Source organism: Onychostoma macrolepis, chromosome 16, assembly GCF_012432095.1.
Source record: "Onychostoma macrolepis isolate SWU-2019 chromosome 16, ASM1243209v1, whole genome shotgun sequence".
In the NCBI taxonomy this organism is placed as follows: Eukaryota; Metazoa; Chordata; class Actinopteri; order Cypriniformes; family Cyprinidae; genus Onychostoma; species Onychostoma macrolepis.
The window spans coordinates 23793875-23809900 of NC_081170.1; the positions used below are offsets into that span (position 1 = coordinate 23793875).

At 33.6% G+C, this 16026-nt stretch overlaps 1 protein-coding gene across 1 annotated transcript; it reads left to right on the forward strand.

Moving 5' to 3' along the window:
- The first annotated feature begins 11049 nt into the window (after window positions 1-11049).
- Window positions 11050-14870, forward strand: rorc (RAR-related orphan receptor C). Its single transcript, XM_058747025.1, has 5 exons — window positions 11050-11923; window positions 12157-12264; window positions 12994-13104; window positions 13197-13306; window positions 13412-14870. The coding sequence occupies exons 1-5, from the start codon at window positions 11656-11658 to the stop codon at window positions 13574-13576; spliced, it is 762 nt and encodes a 253-aa protein (XP_058603008.1). The 5' UTR covers window positions 11050-11655; the 3' UTR covers window positions 13577-14870.
- The last annotated feature ends 1156 nt before the right edge of the window (window positions 14871-16026 follow it).

The window sequence follows — 16026 nt, forward strand, 5'->3', positions numbered from 1 at the left end:
TGTGCTTTGTGGCTGTTATGATTAGTACCACAACTACAGATATGATTACGTGACTACAGATAAAGGTTTTAACGTGCAGATTATCTCACTAATAATACAAACACTGCAAGGTAAGGTCTCGCTTTCAGAAACTCTCTGAATTTAACATCCTCAGTTTTGAGTCATTGTGTTTGGCCTAAACGGAATGAACACAAATTAACTGCTAAAAGGATAAAGACGATATTTAATTGTCCCTCTATTTTTGTTTACTTTGTCCTGAAACCCACACAGACAAAACTGAGGACCCTGAAAATATCAGATGACGTTCGTTTGTGAGGCTTGTGGTTGTGGACATCGTTCAGAAATGACTCTCAAATAGGCATTTTTGTACAGTCCCCTAAAACTGAATTTTCCATAGCAGCCCACATCCCGTATGTGGTTAAATATCTGCTCATCAAAATTGCTACAATTCAAGCAGGACTTGCTGAACTCAGCTGTGCTGTATCTTATCACTTTGCGTAATCTGATGCCGGTTTGCACTGAAGCTCTCGCTGTAGTCCAACACCCTGCTGAAAGCTTTTTTTTTAAGTGTGATTAAAAAAAAGTACTTAAGGCACCGTAAAAGAATTCCAGATTTCAACCACAACTGAGACTGTCTTACCTCTTGCATTGATTTTCATTAAAAAAATACATTTTCTATTGTGTATGCACTCGCGTAAATTAATTTGTTTTCTCATAATCTTAAAAAAATGCTTAAATGCTGGATAGATGTAAATTGTGTCTACGTATCCGTAATTTCTTAGCAAGAAATGCTCGTTTTTAAATTTTAATAACAAAATATATACTATTGGAAAAACATCCCAGGATGCACCTCATGAAGTTGGTTGAGCAACAAATGAACAAGTTGAAGAAAGTGAAATAAAAGATATTTAATATTTTAGTCAGTGCATAATTCCCATACCTCCACGTGTTACTTTATATTTGAGTAACTTTATTATTTTTTTTAAAACATGGAAAATGTCCAGACTGCTAACGCATATGTTTTGCAATAGTTGTACCAAATTTTTGTGTTCCAAAAAATGTCATTTCAATACAATAAAATGTTTAAGACTTGTAAAGACAGTCTTTAGTGGTATTTTTATTTATTTATTTGTTTTACTGTATTTATATTTTATTAAAAGCTAATGTTTAAGCGTTTCTTTAAAGAATAAGGTTTGATGATATGTTAATTGAAATGTTATTAAATTAGCCTTATTTAAGAACAGAAGCTAATTGAACTTTATGTGGACAGTTTACTATGGTTCTAAAGCATAAAAGGCATAAAAGGTCCTGTTTTTTATTCCGTAAAAAGAAAGACAGAAAGAAGCACTGCTTTAGTCAGTCAGACTGAAGAGAGACCTTCCGGGATAGCTGTTTTGATCTTCATCCGATGAACGCAACCGGAAAGAAAATTGGTGGATTTTATTGAATACACTTTTTGGTTTTATATGCACATTTAGAAAACATGCAGAGTGAGGCATTTTGCAACGTTGCACTAGATTCTAACTGCACACACACATACTTTCTGAATTTACTGCCAATGAACGCTTCACCAGCTGCAACACTGCGTGTTCTGCGCTGTGGTCACCCATTCAGTCCCTGTGTGTGAGTTTGTGTGTATGTCGGCACACACGTGTGTGTATGTGCACAGGTGTGCGTGCAGAGCTTTTGTTTGAATGCTGTTTTTCCATCACCTACATTTTTGGCTTGTTTTTCTCCGTTGTTACCAAGTAAAACAAATCAAAAAAGTTTAAGAACTGCCTTTTTGAATTATATATATATATATATATATATATATATATATATATATATATATATATTTAAAAAAATGTTTTTAAATCAGATATGATCTGTTTTCATATAGAACAAATGCTTATGAAACTGAATGTTACGAAAGGAAAGTTGAAACTCGTAAATGTGTTCAGCACACTGATATGTGTATAAATTTACCGCTTTTTTAGTGTGGGGGTTTCAATCCTTCTTTCACTATTGTTTTTAAATGTCTTTAAATCTTCACAGACTCTGAAATCATGACTTATACATTCAGTGACTAAAGTCTTGAAAATCAAAGAGTCTTGAAGTCTTGAAAATCTTTCCCCCTGAATTCACAAAGCTTTTCCATTCAGACTGATAAAAAAAAAAAATAATTCAGTGCCTTCAAGACCTAAGATCATATGTATTGTTAATTTAGACAATGAAAAGAATATTTAAATGTGTTTATATGTTTGCGAGTGTGTGTGTGTGTGTGTGTGTGTGTGTGTGTGTGTGTGTGAAACCGCATGCTAAGCACAAATGTCTTATCAAACTCAGCTTATTTCATCTTATCTTCTGCCACTTTCCTGTGACAAAGATGCTTTCGTGGCTGTGCTGCTTTTTGAATTATTTTTATAGATGTAATCCTTTGATTACTAATTTATGTTTTATTTCAGAAACATAAATATTTATTTCAGAAATAGCTTACGTTAATTATACGTTAAAACAAATTCAAATTTTTGCTCTTTTTTTCATTTTTAAATGGTTTCACAACCAGTATAATTACAAAACACAAGAATTAATAATTTATTAAAGCATGTAATTTTTTATTTTAAAAACTGAGCTGTTATAGTGAAACTATATAAAACTAAACTCATCCAAATAAAAACACTTCAGTGAATATTTAAACAACATTTTTTTGTTCAAGCACTCTATCTAGCATTAGATATATTATTCAATTAGACGTGCATTAAACAAATGTGCTGTGTCAAATAAGGATCTTTCAGAATTCCTCAGTTTGTCTCATGAGTTGTGTTTCTTTGAAAGCTATAAGCTCTTGATGTTTCCAGGTTCTCTCTTTTTCTCTCTTTCATTCTTTCTCTTGGTGACTTTTTTTTTTTTTTTTGTCCTGTCACAGCACTCTTGCATTCAACTTGAGGATTTCCGTTAGTGGAACCTTGAGGTTTTCACTAGTTTACAGTGCAGAATGCTGTTTCAAAAGAAGAACAAACAGAACCACTAGATACATATGCTATGGGGACTTAAATCCACAGACTATCTGAGGAGTCTATGTACGTTTTCTGCTTTCTTTCTCCACGTTAAACATTTCATTAGACCGTTGTTGTCCTGAGAACAGCTATTGCATTTAGATAATACAGTAAAATAACATGCACTGTAACTGTCATCATAAATCCAACCTTCATACCTTGTCAGAAAGGTGTTAAATCATATATCTTAATATTATACATTATAAAAATAACTTTTATTTTCTATCTACTGTAAATTTTTTGCTGTAATTTTGTGTGTGAACTGAAGTGTGAGTATGTATACACACACACACACACACACACACATATATATATATATATATATAAAAGCTTAAGAAATTCTATGTGATTTGATTTTAAATTGAAGAGAGTCTAAAACTAATTTTGAGTATTCTATATATTTTTACACACTATAAAAAGTAAAACAAAAGAAGAAAAAAAAAATCGTAAAAAGTAGGAGGATCTGCACTATTTGCAGTGGCATTTTCAGACCTAAATACTGAAGTTGCGGTATGGCTTTATGTAATTTTCCTCTATCAGTGGTACATCAGAGATAATCATTTACGACATATCTCAGCTTACATCTTACTTACAGTCAAGCAGCAATATATATATAGGTGAGATAGTATCTTCATTTCTGGAAACCTGTATGATCTGAGAGATATATATAGTCTCTCACAGTTATTGTGCAAATTTAAGTACAATTCAACGGGTAACTTTACTTTGTTCAGTTTTAGCTCAAATTACACAGCTTAGAAATTTGTTCAAGTCAGTTTTTATCCGTTGCGAACATTTGGCTTAATTTTGGAGAAATATTTATATGGATACGTCAATGCTTTATCGTGATCTCCAGCTGTGGTAAGTACCTCTGGGATTAATGACTGCTAATAATTTGTCGTAATTCTATTCTATTTCACATTATGACATGCGCTATTAATCTAATGTAAAAAAAACAAACAAACAAAAAAAAAAACACTGTATTTTTAGTGGCCTAATATTGTCTAATTCATTAGATTGCGAGTCAGATTTTTCTGCAAACCTCTGTAATAATTCTCATACAGAATTTAGGGATATTCCTGTCTTTTTCTTTTTCTTTTTTGGTATAGTTTTCATCAATTTGAGCAGAGGAGATGAGAAGCATGAAGGCTTTTTTTAGTCGTTATCAGCGTGTGGTTTAGGTGAACAGATAGCAGAGAAGAGAAGAAGAGAACTATTCTCTTTATCAGCATGTGGTTTCAGAGAGATGTAATGAGAATGAGAAGCTTTTTGTTTCTATGCAGATATTTCTCTTTATTTGGAGTTGGTGTGTGCAAGGGAACATGTTGGTATCAGTGTATTTTAAACACAAGCAGACAGAAAACACAGGCAAGGAACCCAGGAAGAGATTGTTTTGTTGATTACAGGCCTTGTGTATGAGAGAGGCCTCCTTAGTGAAGGAATCCCTCATGAAGATGTTAAAAGTGTTGAGTAGCATGTGAATGTGGGAGCGTGAGTGCGCCAATTAGGTTTAAATAATATACTCTAAAGTAAAAAAAAAAAATGTTTAATTAAAAAACACAAAAGGTATGAGTAATTTTCTGTCAGAACATTATGGACATTTCATTTAACCCTATAAAACATCTCACAATGCAATGTGTAAAATTCTTTCATATTAACACATTGGAAGCTTTTTTCTGAATTTTCTTAAAGTGAAAGAAAGTAATAAAAAAGGTTAAAAATGAGGAAGGAGATACAAGATTTGTTATTGGCTTTTCAATATGTAGTAATAGGAAATTTAGCTTGTTTGTTAATTTCCATCATCAGTTTTTCAAAAGTAGCTGTAAGGTCTGATGAAAAAGCATTTTTTGCAAAAGCATAAAATGCATACTTAACAAAAACAAAACAAATCAAAATCAAAAGTTTGGGATCTGTAAGATTTTTAATGTTTTTAATGAAGTTTCTTATGCTTATCAGAGCTGTATTTGTTTGATTAAAAATGCAGAAAAAAACCCTGTAATTTTGTGAAATATTATTGATAACATTATTGATATTATTAATAACAGTTTCTATTTTAATGTACTTTAAAATATAATTTATTCATGTGGAGCAAAGCTGAATTTTCACCAGCCATTACTCCAGTCTTCACGTTTCTTTCAGAAATCATTCTAATATGCTGATTTTTTTAATTATTATATATGTTTTTTTATCAGTGTTGGAAACAGATCAAAGGTTTAGGGTCAGTATTTTTTTTATATATTTTTTTTAAGTAATGCATCCTTTTATTCAGCAAGGATGTGCTAAATGGATAAAAAGTGATAGTAACGACTTATATTGTTAGAAAAGATTTCTGTTTTAAATAAATGCTGTTCTTTTAAACTTTTTATTCATCAAAGAATCCTGAAAAAAGTATCACAGCTTATAAAACAATATTAAGCAGCACAACTGTGTCCAACAATGATAATAAATCAGCGTATCAGAATGATTTCTGAAGGATCATGTGACACTGAAGACTGGAGTAATGATGCTGAAAATTCAGCGCTGCGTCACAGAAATAAATTATATTTTAAAGTATATTAAAACAGAAAACCAATATTAGAAATTGAAATAATATTTCACAATATTTCAGAATATTACAGTTTTTTTTCCTGTATTTTTGATCAAATAAATACAGCCTTGATGAGCAGAAGAGACTTCCTTAAAAAACATGAAAAATCTTACTGATCCCAAACTTTTGAACAGCAGTGTGTGTATGTGTACTAAAATGTTAACTAAATTTAAAATGAAAACAGAAAATATAAAATAAAAGCTAATTCTAAAAGCTACAATAGAATCTCAGTGACACTGTTTGTTAATCTTTATATTATGTTAAACATTTTAGCTGTTTTTAGAGATCATAAGTGACTTAAATGGAATGTTGTCTGCTGTCTTTCAGCTCAGGACAGACAATAATGAAAAGAACAATGTATGAGCATTTCTGTTGTGTCATCAGCATTGTGATGCTGACATTTACCTGGCTCCAGAGTTATTGGTCATATGGCATTTAGGTTATTGATTGGCTGAAAAATCTGGCTACAGAATTTAGCGCCCACAAGCAAACATGGCACTTTTTAAATTGCATCCACAAATGTCGCTTGCAATAGATAGGATGTCAACCCACATTCACACCTTCCCTCCAGACAAACACACTTCTGACATGAGACCCACACTCTTGCAAAAACTGTTGCAGAGAGTTTCCTTTTGTGCCCTAAATCATGACACACCTTGACACAGTGACATAAACACACTGACACAGAACTTCTGTCATCTGATTGATAGTTTATACTTTTTTATTAAGTAAAAATCTGTGAAATCTGGTGATTTTTTTAAAAAGTAAATATAAAAAAAAGCTTTTATATTGTTAGTAATATTTCAAGATGAACCCTCACTGGGCTGAAGAAACGTAGGTTTGTTTGATTATCCATAGATATTTTTTTTTTTAAATCATGATGAAATGTATCAAATATGATATTATACATCATAAACAGAAATTTTAGGCTTTTGATGAGCATTTATTTGTACATCTTTTAATCAACATTGTATTGCACTGCATTATGTTTTGTTTTAAAACTACAGATTTTTTTTTTTTTTACCATAAAACTAAGAATTTAAATATCATCTTACTAAGGTATAGAGTAACAACTGATATTTAGATGCATTTTATGCAAGTAGTCTGCTGTTGATTTACACTACAAGCCATTAGAAATAAATCATACTTTTTTGCCATATAATATCAGCATGTGATACCAATTTTTTTTTCTCTCAGTTTGGGCCTCTGTATAAAATGTAAGTGCTCTTTTTTTCTTCTCTTCGGGTGTGAGCTCCATATTCTCTTATATCATACTATATGAGCCTTATCTCAAGTGATACTCATAAAAAACACATTTATTAAATTATCTATTTTTAGATTTTTCTCTAAAGGTTCAATTAACTGATTTTTACTTAATTCTGACTATTATTTCATATGCCAGACTTTACAAGGTTAATTAAATCACTTATAATAATACAGTGTAAATGTGCATGATATTGCATGACAAATTCAATTTCAGACAAGAAATATGAGATGTTTAGATTTCTTGTGACTGTAGTTTTTTTTTATGAGTGCTGTATCAGATTAATATTTCCTCTCAATGTCTTTTGGGAGAATGTGGGATTGGGAGAAGAGAGGATGAGAAAGAGAGGGGCGGGGTGAAGAGGGGGATGGACATTCCTGGCAGTAAAAACACAGATGAAAGAGCGTATTACTGGCAGTCACTTCCTTTGTGAGCGAGACAGAGAGAGGGAAAGAAAGAGCAAGATAATGCATGAAAGAGGGAAAGTCAGAGTGAAAGAGAAGCCAGTAAACCACTTAAAAGACTCTGAGGTTGACACCTTCACGTCCACCTCCTCACACTCAATATTCCCCCTGTCTCAGTCAGTCACAGTGAATCTCCCTGTTTTCTTGTGACGTGTTATTTGATTTTGTTGTTTTTGTGAGAAAAAATGCCCTTCTTTGATTCACCCACTGTAAAGGCTTTGATAGACCAGGTGGGAAAGCTCATCAAAAGAAGCTTTAATTTCTGACATGAAAAGGTCAGGCTGACATGACACATTCAGATTCCACTTTACCTCAGATCACCCTTTTTCAAATTTTTTAGATGATCATTTCAGTATAATAACATGGCCCAGATGAGAACACAATATTTTTATAGGCTGTTCACACTACACCTAACCAGTAAACGTCAAGATAAACCCTGAGTTAAGCAGCATTTCACTGGGCATCAGCTGTGGTATAAGTGTGAATTAGTAATGCAAGATAAAGTGTGAACAGTATGAAAGAGTGGGAATTGGGATATATTTTTGTTTTATTTTATTACAGCCAATTTTCTCAGCCATTTTTATTATTCAGTTACTAATTAGTCAAATATATGAAACAAAATATATACAACTGTGTTTCATACTTTACAGACTCTCCATATATTAAAATATGTACCTAAATAATTAGAATTAATAATTAAACACAATTTAATTTAATAATGAAAATAAGAAATATTTAAATTTAGTTGTTTTAGCTGATTTTACAGCTTGTTTTGTCTTATTTAAGTCATCTTGAGACCCCCTTGGAAGTTAAAGTCCCCTAGTTTGGTATTTTTATACACTATTCCTGGCCTTGGGTCTCCTTTTGGTCGACTTTAATCGTGGTTTCAGTAAACTATCCATTCACATTGTTGTTTTTTGGACTTGACATTAGGTTGCCCGTCAAGTCAGATTTATTGGTGGAGTGCACACTCTTAAAAATAAAGGTTCTTTTTTGGCATTTATGAAAAACCTGTAACATCCATGGAACTTTTCCATTCCACAAAAGGTTTGTTATAGTTGAAAAAGGTTCTTCAGATTATTAAAATGTACTTCACACTAAGAAAAAGTGGTTCAAAAAGTCCAAAAATGGACTTGCATAAAAGACAAATATCTTGTAGAAGCAGCATAACCCTGTTGTTGTTGTGCAGCATTGGAGCTATGCAGTATATAAGCAAACCACACAATGCTCAAAACACACAGTGAACCACACTGAATTCATGTGAGATCAAATTTTTGATGTTTGTTTTAAGAAACTGCTGACACAAAGATTGCGCATGTGAACAGCACAGCACCACTGAACAGCCGCACAAACAGCAAATCTGATCTGCTTTGATATATCCTTTCATATATTCGGGTATATTAATGAAATAACGTGTTGATGCTTCTACAATGAAATATCTTTTCCACAAATGTAAGTTAAGATGTTGTGCAAAAGCTCTCACTATTGCACAAAATCCACTCACAGCATTACATTAAGCTAGGATTAAATATGACCCTTGGTTAACAATTTCAATTGTAATCCTATTAGTTCAGCTCTCAATTAAAACCTTTTTACATCATTTTATGATTGCATTTTTTTTTTTTTTATTATTATTTTGTAATAAACCTCAGTGGAATGTATCTTTAAACTTATGAACTTTAACCTTGTATCATTCTCTCATTCACTTCCTTCTCTATGTTTCCTCCCACCTGTATGTGTGCATGGTGTGTGTGTGTGTGTGTGTGTGTGTGTGTGTGTGTGTGTGTGCTTGAGGGAGGGGACTCATGTTCCTTGGTACTGGACGATGTGACCACATCACATAGCCACACACACATTGCTGGATTCCAAGAAATAAGTAGGTTAGACTTACTGTCATTTTGACTGAAAACACACACACACTAATGTACAGAACACACACATTTTGAGTTTCAATTTAGGAACCTGCAAACATGCCAGAAATGCAACAAAACCTCTCACTATCTGAGACAAGACTCCGGACCAGAACATACAAGTGAACATGAAACAAAAATTCACTCTATCTTTTTTTCAAAATGCATATTATTGATCTTATTATGAACAATTCATCAATGTGTAATGTTTAATCAAAATATATTATCTGGATCTTCCAGTGAAACATACGCTGGACTTCTCCAATATTCTTTTCATTCATATTTTTTAAACACCGTCCCTTTCTTACAATTAATCAGAAGCTTGCATTCAGATCCGCCTCCATCCACTCAACAGTGTGGATGGAATTCCCCGTTCTACAGTGTTTTCTTTTGATAATCTGTTTCACTCGGATGTACAGAAGAAAAAGTCTGCCACTATTTCTGTTACTTTGCAGTTTTAAACACTAATGTATTTTAAGACCTGTGCCTTTGCATAGTGTTTCTGATATTATTGTTAAATACACTGTAATCTCACTTTTAATGCTGTGCATGCGTGTGTTAGCTACAATTTCAGACCAAATGTCCCCAGTATAAAACCTGAAATCAGCTACATTTCAGGGACCTGACAAAACCCAACAGTCGTTGCGAAGAAAAAAAACATAATAAACTTACTAAATGATGTTTTGGGGAAAAGAAAATATCATTAACCTTAATTAATATCATTACAAACTATAGACACCAACATGACAAAAATATGCATATATCCCTAGTGAAAAATAAATATACTTAAATGTATTTGAAATACATTTGTTTCATGCTAAGTATACTACAAATACATTTACATATTATGTACTTAATAAAAAATACCCTGCAGTTGTACTTCTAGTATACTAAACTGGTATACTTAAAGTCTGCAAAATTGAAACATCTAATTTTGTACTTAATGCACTTTAATTGTGCAGAAGTAGTGATGAAGCCCAACTAAAGATATACTGAAGTATTTTTATTGTGCTAAAGTGGAACTATTGCAAGTATACTTCAGGTACACCTTAAATATCTTGCATTTAAAGACGGATAATATTCAAAGATCATACAGTCCTCATCAATAGTGATATTGAAACTTAATATTTAGACTTAATATTATGAAATGTGCATTGTGCACAAGTAGTACTCCAAATAAAGTTTAATTATAATTTTAATGTCAGTAAGTCTCAAGCAGTATGTCAGTGAATGTGTTAATAGATTTGAACTATACTTAGTATGAAATAAATGTATTTTAAAATAAATGTACTTTTTTACTAGGGATGTTCATGTGTGTTTGTGTAAACAGCACAACATGAGAGCTACACTTCATTCATAGCTCTCTCTTTCCTTTCATTCATCCTCCCCCTTCCCTTCTCTGTTCATTAGATTAGGATTTCTTAATGTGGCTTTCAGGGATTATCTTTAGTCTGTTACAAAACCAGTGTGTGTTTGTGTAAACAGCACAACATGAGAGCTACACTTCATTCATAGCTCTCTCTTTCCTTTCATTCATCCTCCCCTTCCCTTCTCTGTTCATTAGATTAGGATTTCTTAATGTGGCTTTCAGGGATTATCTTTAGTCTGTTACAAAACCAGTGTGTGTTTGTGTAAACAGCACAACATGAGAGCTACACTTCATTCATAGCTCTCTCTTTCCTTTCATTCATCCTCCCCTTCCCTTCTCTGTTCATTAGATTAGGATTTCTTAATGTGGCTTTCAGGGATTATCTTTAGTCTGTTACAAAACTAGTTCACGCTAATGCGAGGGTGTTTCTAATGAAGCGTATATGGGAGGGACGGTAAATTTGACATTGTTTTCTCTTCTGACTGTCTTTTTTGAATTCATTTTGGTGTTTCGAAACAGCTCACCAGTGCAAACTTTCTGGAAAACTTAAAGCTGACTGTTAAACACCTTTGAACAGCCATTGGTCCATAGCAGTTTGGTTTTTTGTTTTGTTTTGTTTTTTCAAATGTGATGTAATTTCTAACAAAAGCTGGTCAAACATAGTGTTCAAAGTTCTTATTGGTTCATCAAAACAACTCGCCAACACAAGATTGTGGAAAATTTCAAGCTGACTATTAAACACATTTGAACTGCCATTGGTCTGTTTCATTGACCATTCATTGATTTCATTGGTCTGACTCATGTTTTTTCTAAAAAAAATAAATAAATAAAAATTCTCACATGGAGGGCCGAATTGCAGAGCTGGTGCAAATATATCCACATCTCTATGATCACTCATATACAGCCTTTAAAGATTAAAGATGACCTAGAATTCCTGGAAATGTCTGCAGTTTTGTTGTGTGTTTGTTGTATATTTAAGAGGACAGTGTGCATCACATATTTAAATATTAATACCAGCATGTCAGAATGTTTGCAAATGGCTTTGTACCCCTGAGTGAAGAAAGTATATTGGAGACTTTAGGCTTCATTCAAAAACATTTCAGTCAAACTTGTAGTGTGGATATCACTCTCACCCTTCTCACTTTCTCCATCTCTCTGCAGTCGGTGGATGAGATGTGGCAGCACTGTGCGGTGCGGTTAACCGATGCTGTTCAGTACGTGGTGGAATTTGCTAAACGTATCCCAGGATTCCGTCAGCTTTGTCAGAATGATCAAATTGCTCTCCTCAAGAGTGGTGAGATATAGCTATCCGTACAACATACTAGTTAATCAGTTACTGCTGGTAAGGTTTACAAGGTTTATAGCTCCATTCTCATCTCTCTGTTCTGTTTCTGTCTCCCAAAAACCTGTCACTTTTCTGGCTTCGTCTTCTCCTCTTGCATTCTCATTCCTCTTTCTGTAATTCTGTGCATGTTGCTCTCTCCTCTCTGCCTTCTTCTGTGCGTGCCATTCTCTCTTTCATATTAGGGTCCATGGAAGTGGTTCTGGTCCGGATGAGTCGGATGTTTAACACAGAAAACAACACAGTATTCTTTGACGGCAAATTTGCAGGAACAGAACTTTTCAAATCCCTCGGTGAGTTAATCGCCCCATAGACTTCCAGTGTAAGAGCATTTTTGTCAGCATTTTTTTTAATAACTTGTGTTTACCATATTTGGCTTAACCCTTGTGAAAAACAAGTACTATTTGCAGAAATAATACACTTTAAAAGAACTGACTGAACGTAATGTTTTCAGAAACTTAATTGTATGTCAATTGCAATTAAATGAAAATGTTATATTTATATGTGTAGTTTCAATTTATATTAAATGTAACTCGATTAATTTTTGACTAGCGTAAGAAAGTACTTCTTTATATGTACTTTCATAATTCTGTTGTCTTTGAACTGCTAAATGCTGGCAAAGATTCACAGTAAACTAAAATATACTTTAATGTCATTTCTACTGAAACTTGCATGTCATGTATTTAAATATATTTGTAATTATGAATACATTTGTAATAAAGTTGCAATTTAGTACATTTAAATATATTAGCTCTAAATGAGCTTTAAAACGCTTTAGTATATTAGTCACACACACATCAAAATAAGTAATCTGTTTTAAAGCGCAACAAAAAATACACTTAAGTGGCCTTTTATTCCATTGATATTATACTCAAATGTACATTCTATAAAATTCCACTTCTTTTTCATAAGGTATAATTGCTCAGTGATATTATGACATGTTCGCTTTTTTTATTGTCATTCATTTTACCCTCCAAAAGTTCATGGCCATGTAATTCAAACTGTTTGTGTTTGTTCTTCAGCATGTGGCGATCTAATAGCTACTGTATTTGACTTTGCTCACAACCTGTGTGCGCTGAGACTGACTGAACAGCAGATGGCAGTGTTCACTGCACTGGTCCTCCTCAATGCAGGTGAGCACAGCAAAACCACATTACTGCAGAAACTCTGTGACTTTACAGTAGAATGGGCTTAATCTCTTAGTCTTTCTCTACGTTTTGAGTAGATCGACCGTGTCTGGAAGACAGAGAACGAGTGCAGAGAGTCAGGAGAGACGTGGAGCTTGCCCTCAGTCACACTCTGCACAGAGACAATCAGGAGAGTCTACTGCATAAGGTAAAAGAGATGGAGAAAAAGGAATGATGAAGGATTTAAATACAGAAAGTAAAGACATATATCGGCTGGAATGGCTTTTAATGTTGTGTTTTTGTATGTTCCTAGCTGTATCAAAGAGTCCCGGTGCTGAAGTCTTTGTGTGCGCTGCACATTGAGAAACTACGATGGTTCCGGCAGCTTTACCCTCTCACGGTGCATTCCCTCTTCCCTCCGCTATACAAAGAGCTGTTCGGCTCTGACACAGATACACAATCGCTGACTACTCATTGAACACACACAGGCATATTTCATTTGCAAATGTAGACACCACACACACAATACACACACCCACAGTTACATATAGTGTATGCAATCTAGATCTAAATATGTTATTTACCTGCTGAAGAAATTAAATATATTTTTGTAACTCTCAGAAGAACAGAAAATAATATTAACAGAAGTATGCAGTATTTTGTGCGAATTCTATTCTGTAGGCCAAAAGCAAAATGTTACTACAAATGCTATTCAGTTTGAGTATTCTTAAACTTGTTTTTGTCTGACGATGTATTTTAATGTTTTTGAAGTTGTTGATGATCCTAGCTTGTATAACAGAGCTTCAGCTCTGATCATTATTATGTGATTTATAGAGCTGATCAGTTTTGAGACCAGCAAACAGCAGATTACAAATGCAGTTCTCAAAGCATTGTTGTAGAAGGAACTGGTACTGTGGATAATTTTCAAGCTTCATTTACAACATTAGAGTCCGCTTCTGTCCTCCTTGATTTCTCAGGTAGTACAGACAGAGACGTGAATGCTTAATGACTTCTGCTACTCATAGCCTATTACATTATTGCATTAATTTAAATATGCTCTATTTTGACACCTTACGTATCAGCTTTTTTTGTACTCCCCTGCTGTTAAAGCTTGTCTCGGCACTTATAATGCTTATCTTTCATTCATGGATCATGTTCTTGAATTCACCATTCCCTTCAAACAGACCATCTTAAGATGTGTCTTTGGATTTTCTCTGTGTATTCAATCATTTGAAGAATTATCATACAGATTTGACAATATTTATGCTCAAAGGTCTAAAAATGTATAGACTACTTCTATGGAATAAAATATAATGCTGTTATTCAATATGTTTGTGTAGACACTTAGATTGACAACAGTTCTATTTTGTCTTAATTGCACAGTTTAATTTTTGGAAATCTATAAACAAATGCCCATCTGTTTATTTGCAGGAGTCTGTGTGCTTTATAAATCTGTGTTTATCAAAAGTCTCTGTGCATTTTCTGTAAACGTTCTAGTTTTTATTTTTTTTATTTTTGGTGCAGTTTCTGTTCCATGTTGTATTTTGCGTCAACTTTAACTTATCACTCACACAGTGGATGAAGCCCTGTTATTCTTTTGGTTTTGTTCTGTTTTGGAGCATAAATACTTGTTTGCTATCTGTTGTGTTGCTTTGCAGAAAAGGCCTCAAATAAACTTCTGAAAAGTATAAAGGCTGGAACTGTATCCAGGAAAAATATAAAGTGTTTTCCCGTTCCTGACTGTTTTACTGACTCACACAGATGTCATACAGCCCTCACTGCTCACTTTGTAATAGTTTTATAGATCTCATAATGTTATTTGTTAGAATTGCAACAAAATAAACGTGTTTCAACATTTCTCATAAAAAAAGAAAACCAAATTCATTTGGTTTTCATTAGGTTTGAACACAGGATCATCTGAATCACAGCAGACTAGAAAAGCTTTGTCATACGCAAACATAACAAGTGAAGTTCTCCCTATGAGACCTCAAAACAGACTTGGGAATAGTAGGAGAACAGAACGTAGAGAAAGGCCATCTATATCTTTGCTGCCTCACTGTCCGGTCAGTCTATGACTTCGCAGGATGTGTATTTGGGTGAGAACTCAATCACAGAATCATGTTTCATGACATCAAATGACCTTACCAGAATATAGGTGTGCTTTAGTCATAACCAAGCAAATATTTCATGGCTACAATGCTTATTTCTTGGGAGATACTGAGTCATAATTAAGTTAATCCTTTTAATCACTCCATTAGTCACCATTTGTATTTTTACAACCAACTGCCCTGTGCACGCACAGGATTGTGGGATATCATAGGCAGTGAAGGATATCTGTGCTGCAATCATGAAGGCACCTCAAAAGTTACAGAAACATTGGATTCCTGTCTTGATGCGGACACAGCCAATATTTAGTTCAACACCAATGGGATTTTCCAGTGAAACTTTCTGCATTTTGAATCATAATTAAAGGGGTCATCAGATGCAAAATGCACTTTTACATGTTGTTTGAACATAAATGTGTGTTGGCAGTGTGTGTACACATCTACCCTATAATGATAAAAAACCACCCAGTGTTTTTTTTAATCCCTATAAATAATATCCCCTTTCTCAAATCAAGCAGTTCTCAGCTTCTTGGCTGTATGAGGTCACACAGACCCAGGCCCCTCCCACAATTGTTGATTGACACTGGCGTTTTACCTTAGACCCGCCCTGAGTGAGTTGTCAACAGTCCGCCATTGTTTCGATGCCGTTGTGGTGAGAAATCGAGTCCGCTTATGACCCAGAGTGATCCCATTGCCTAAATAAATACATAAATAGATTAATGTAAAAACGTATGGCTTACAATTTTGTGCATAATAGAACAAAATAGTGCATAATGAAACAAATTAAATGTAATTTCTTACACTTGATTAACTTTTATTAATA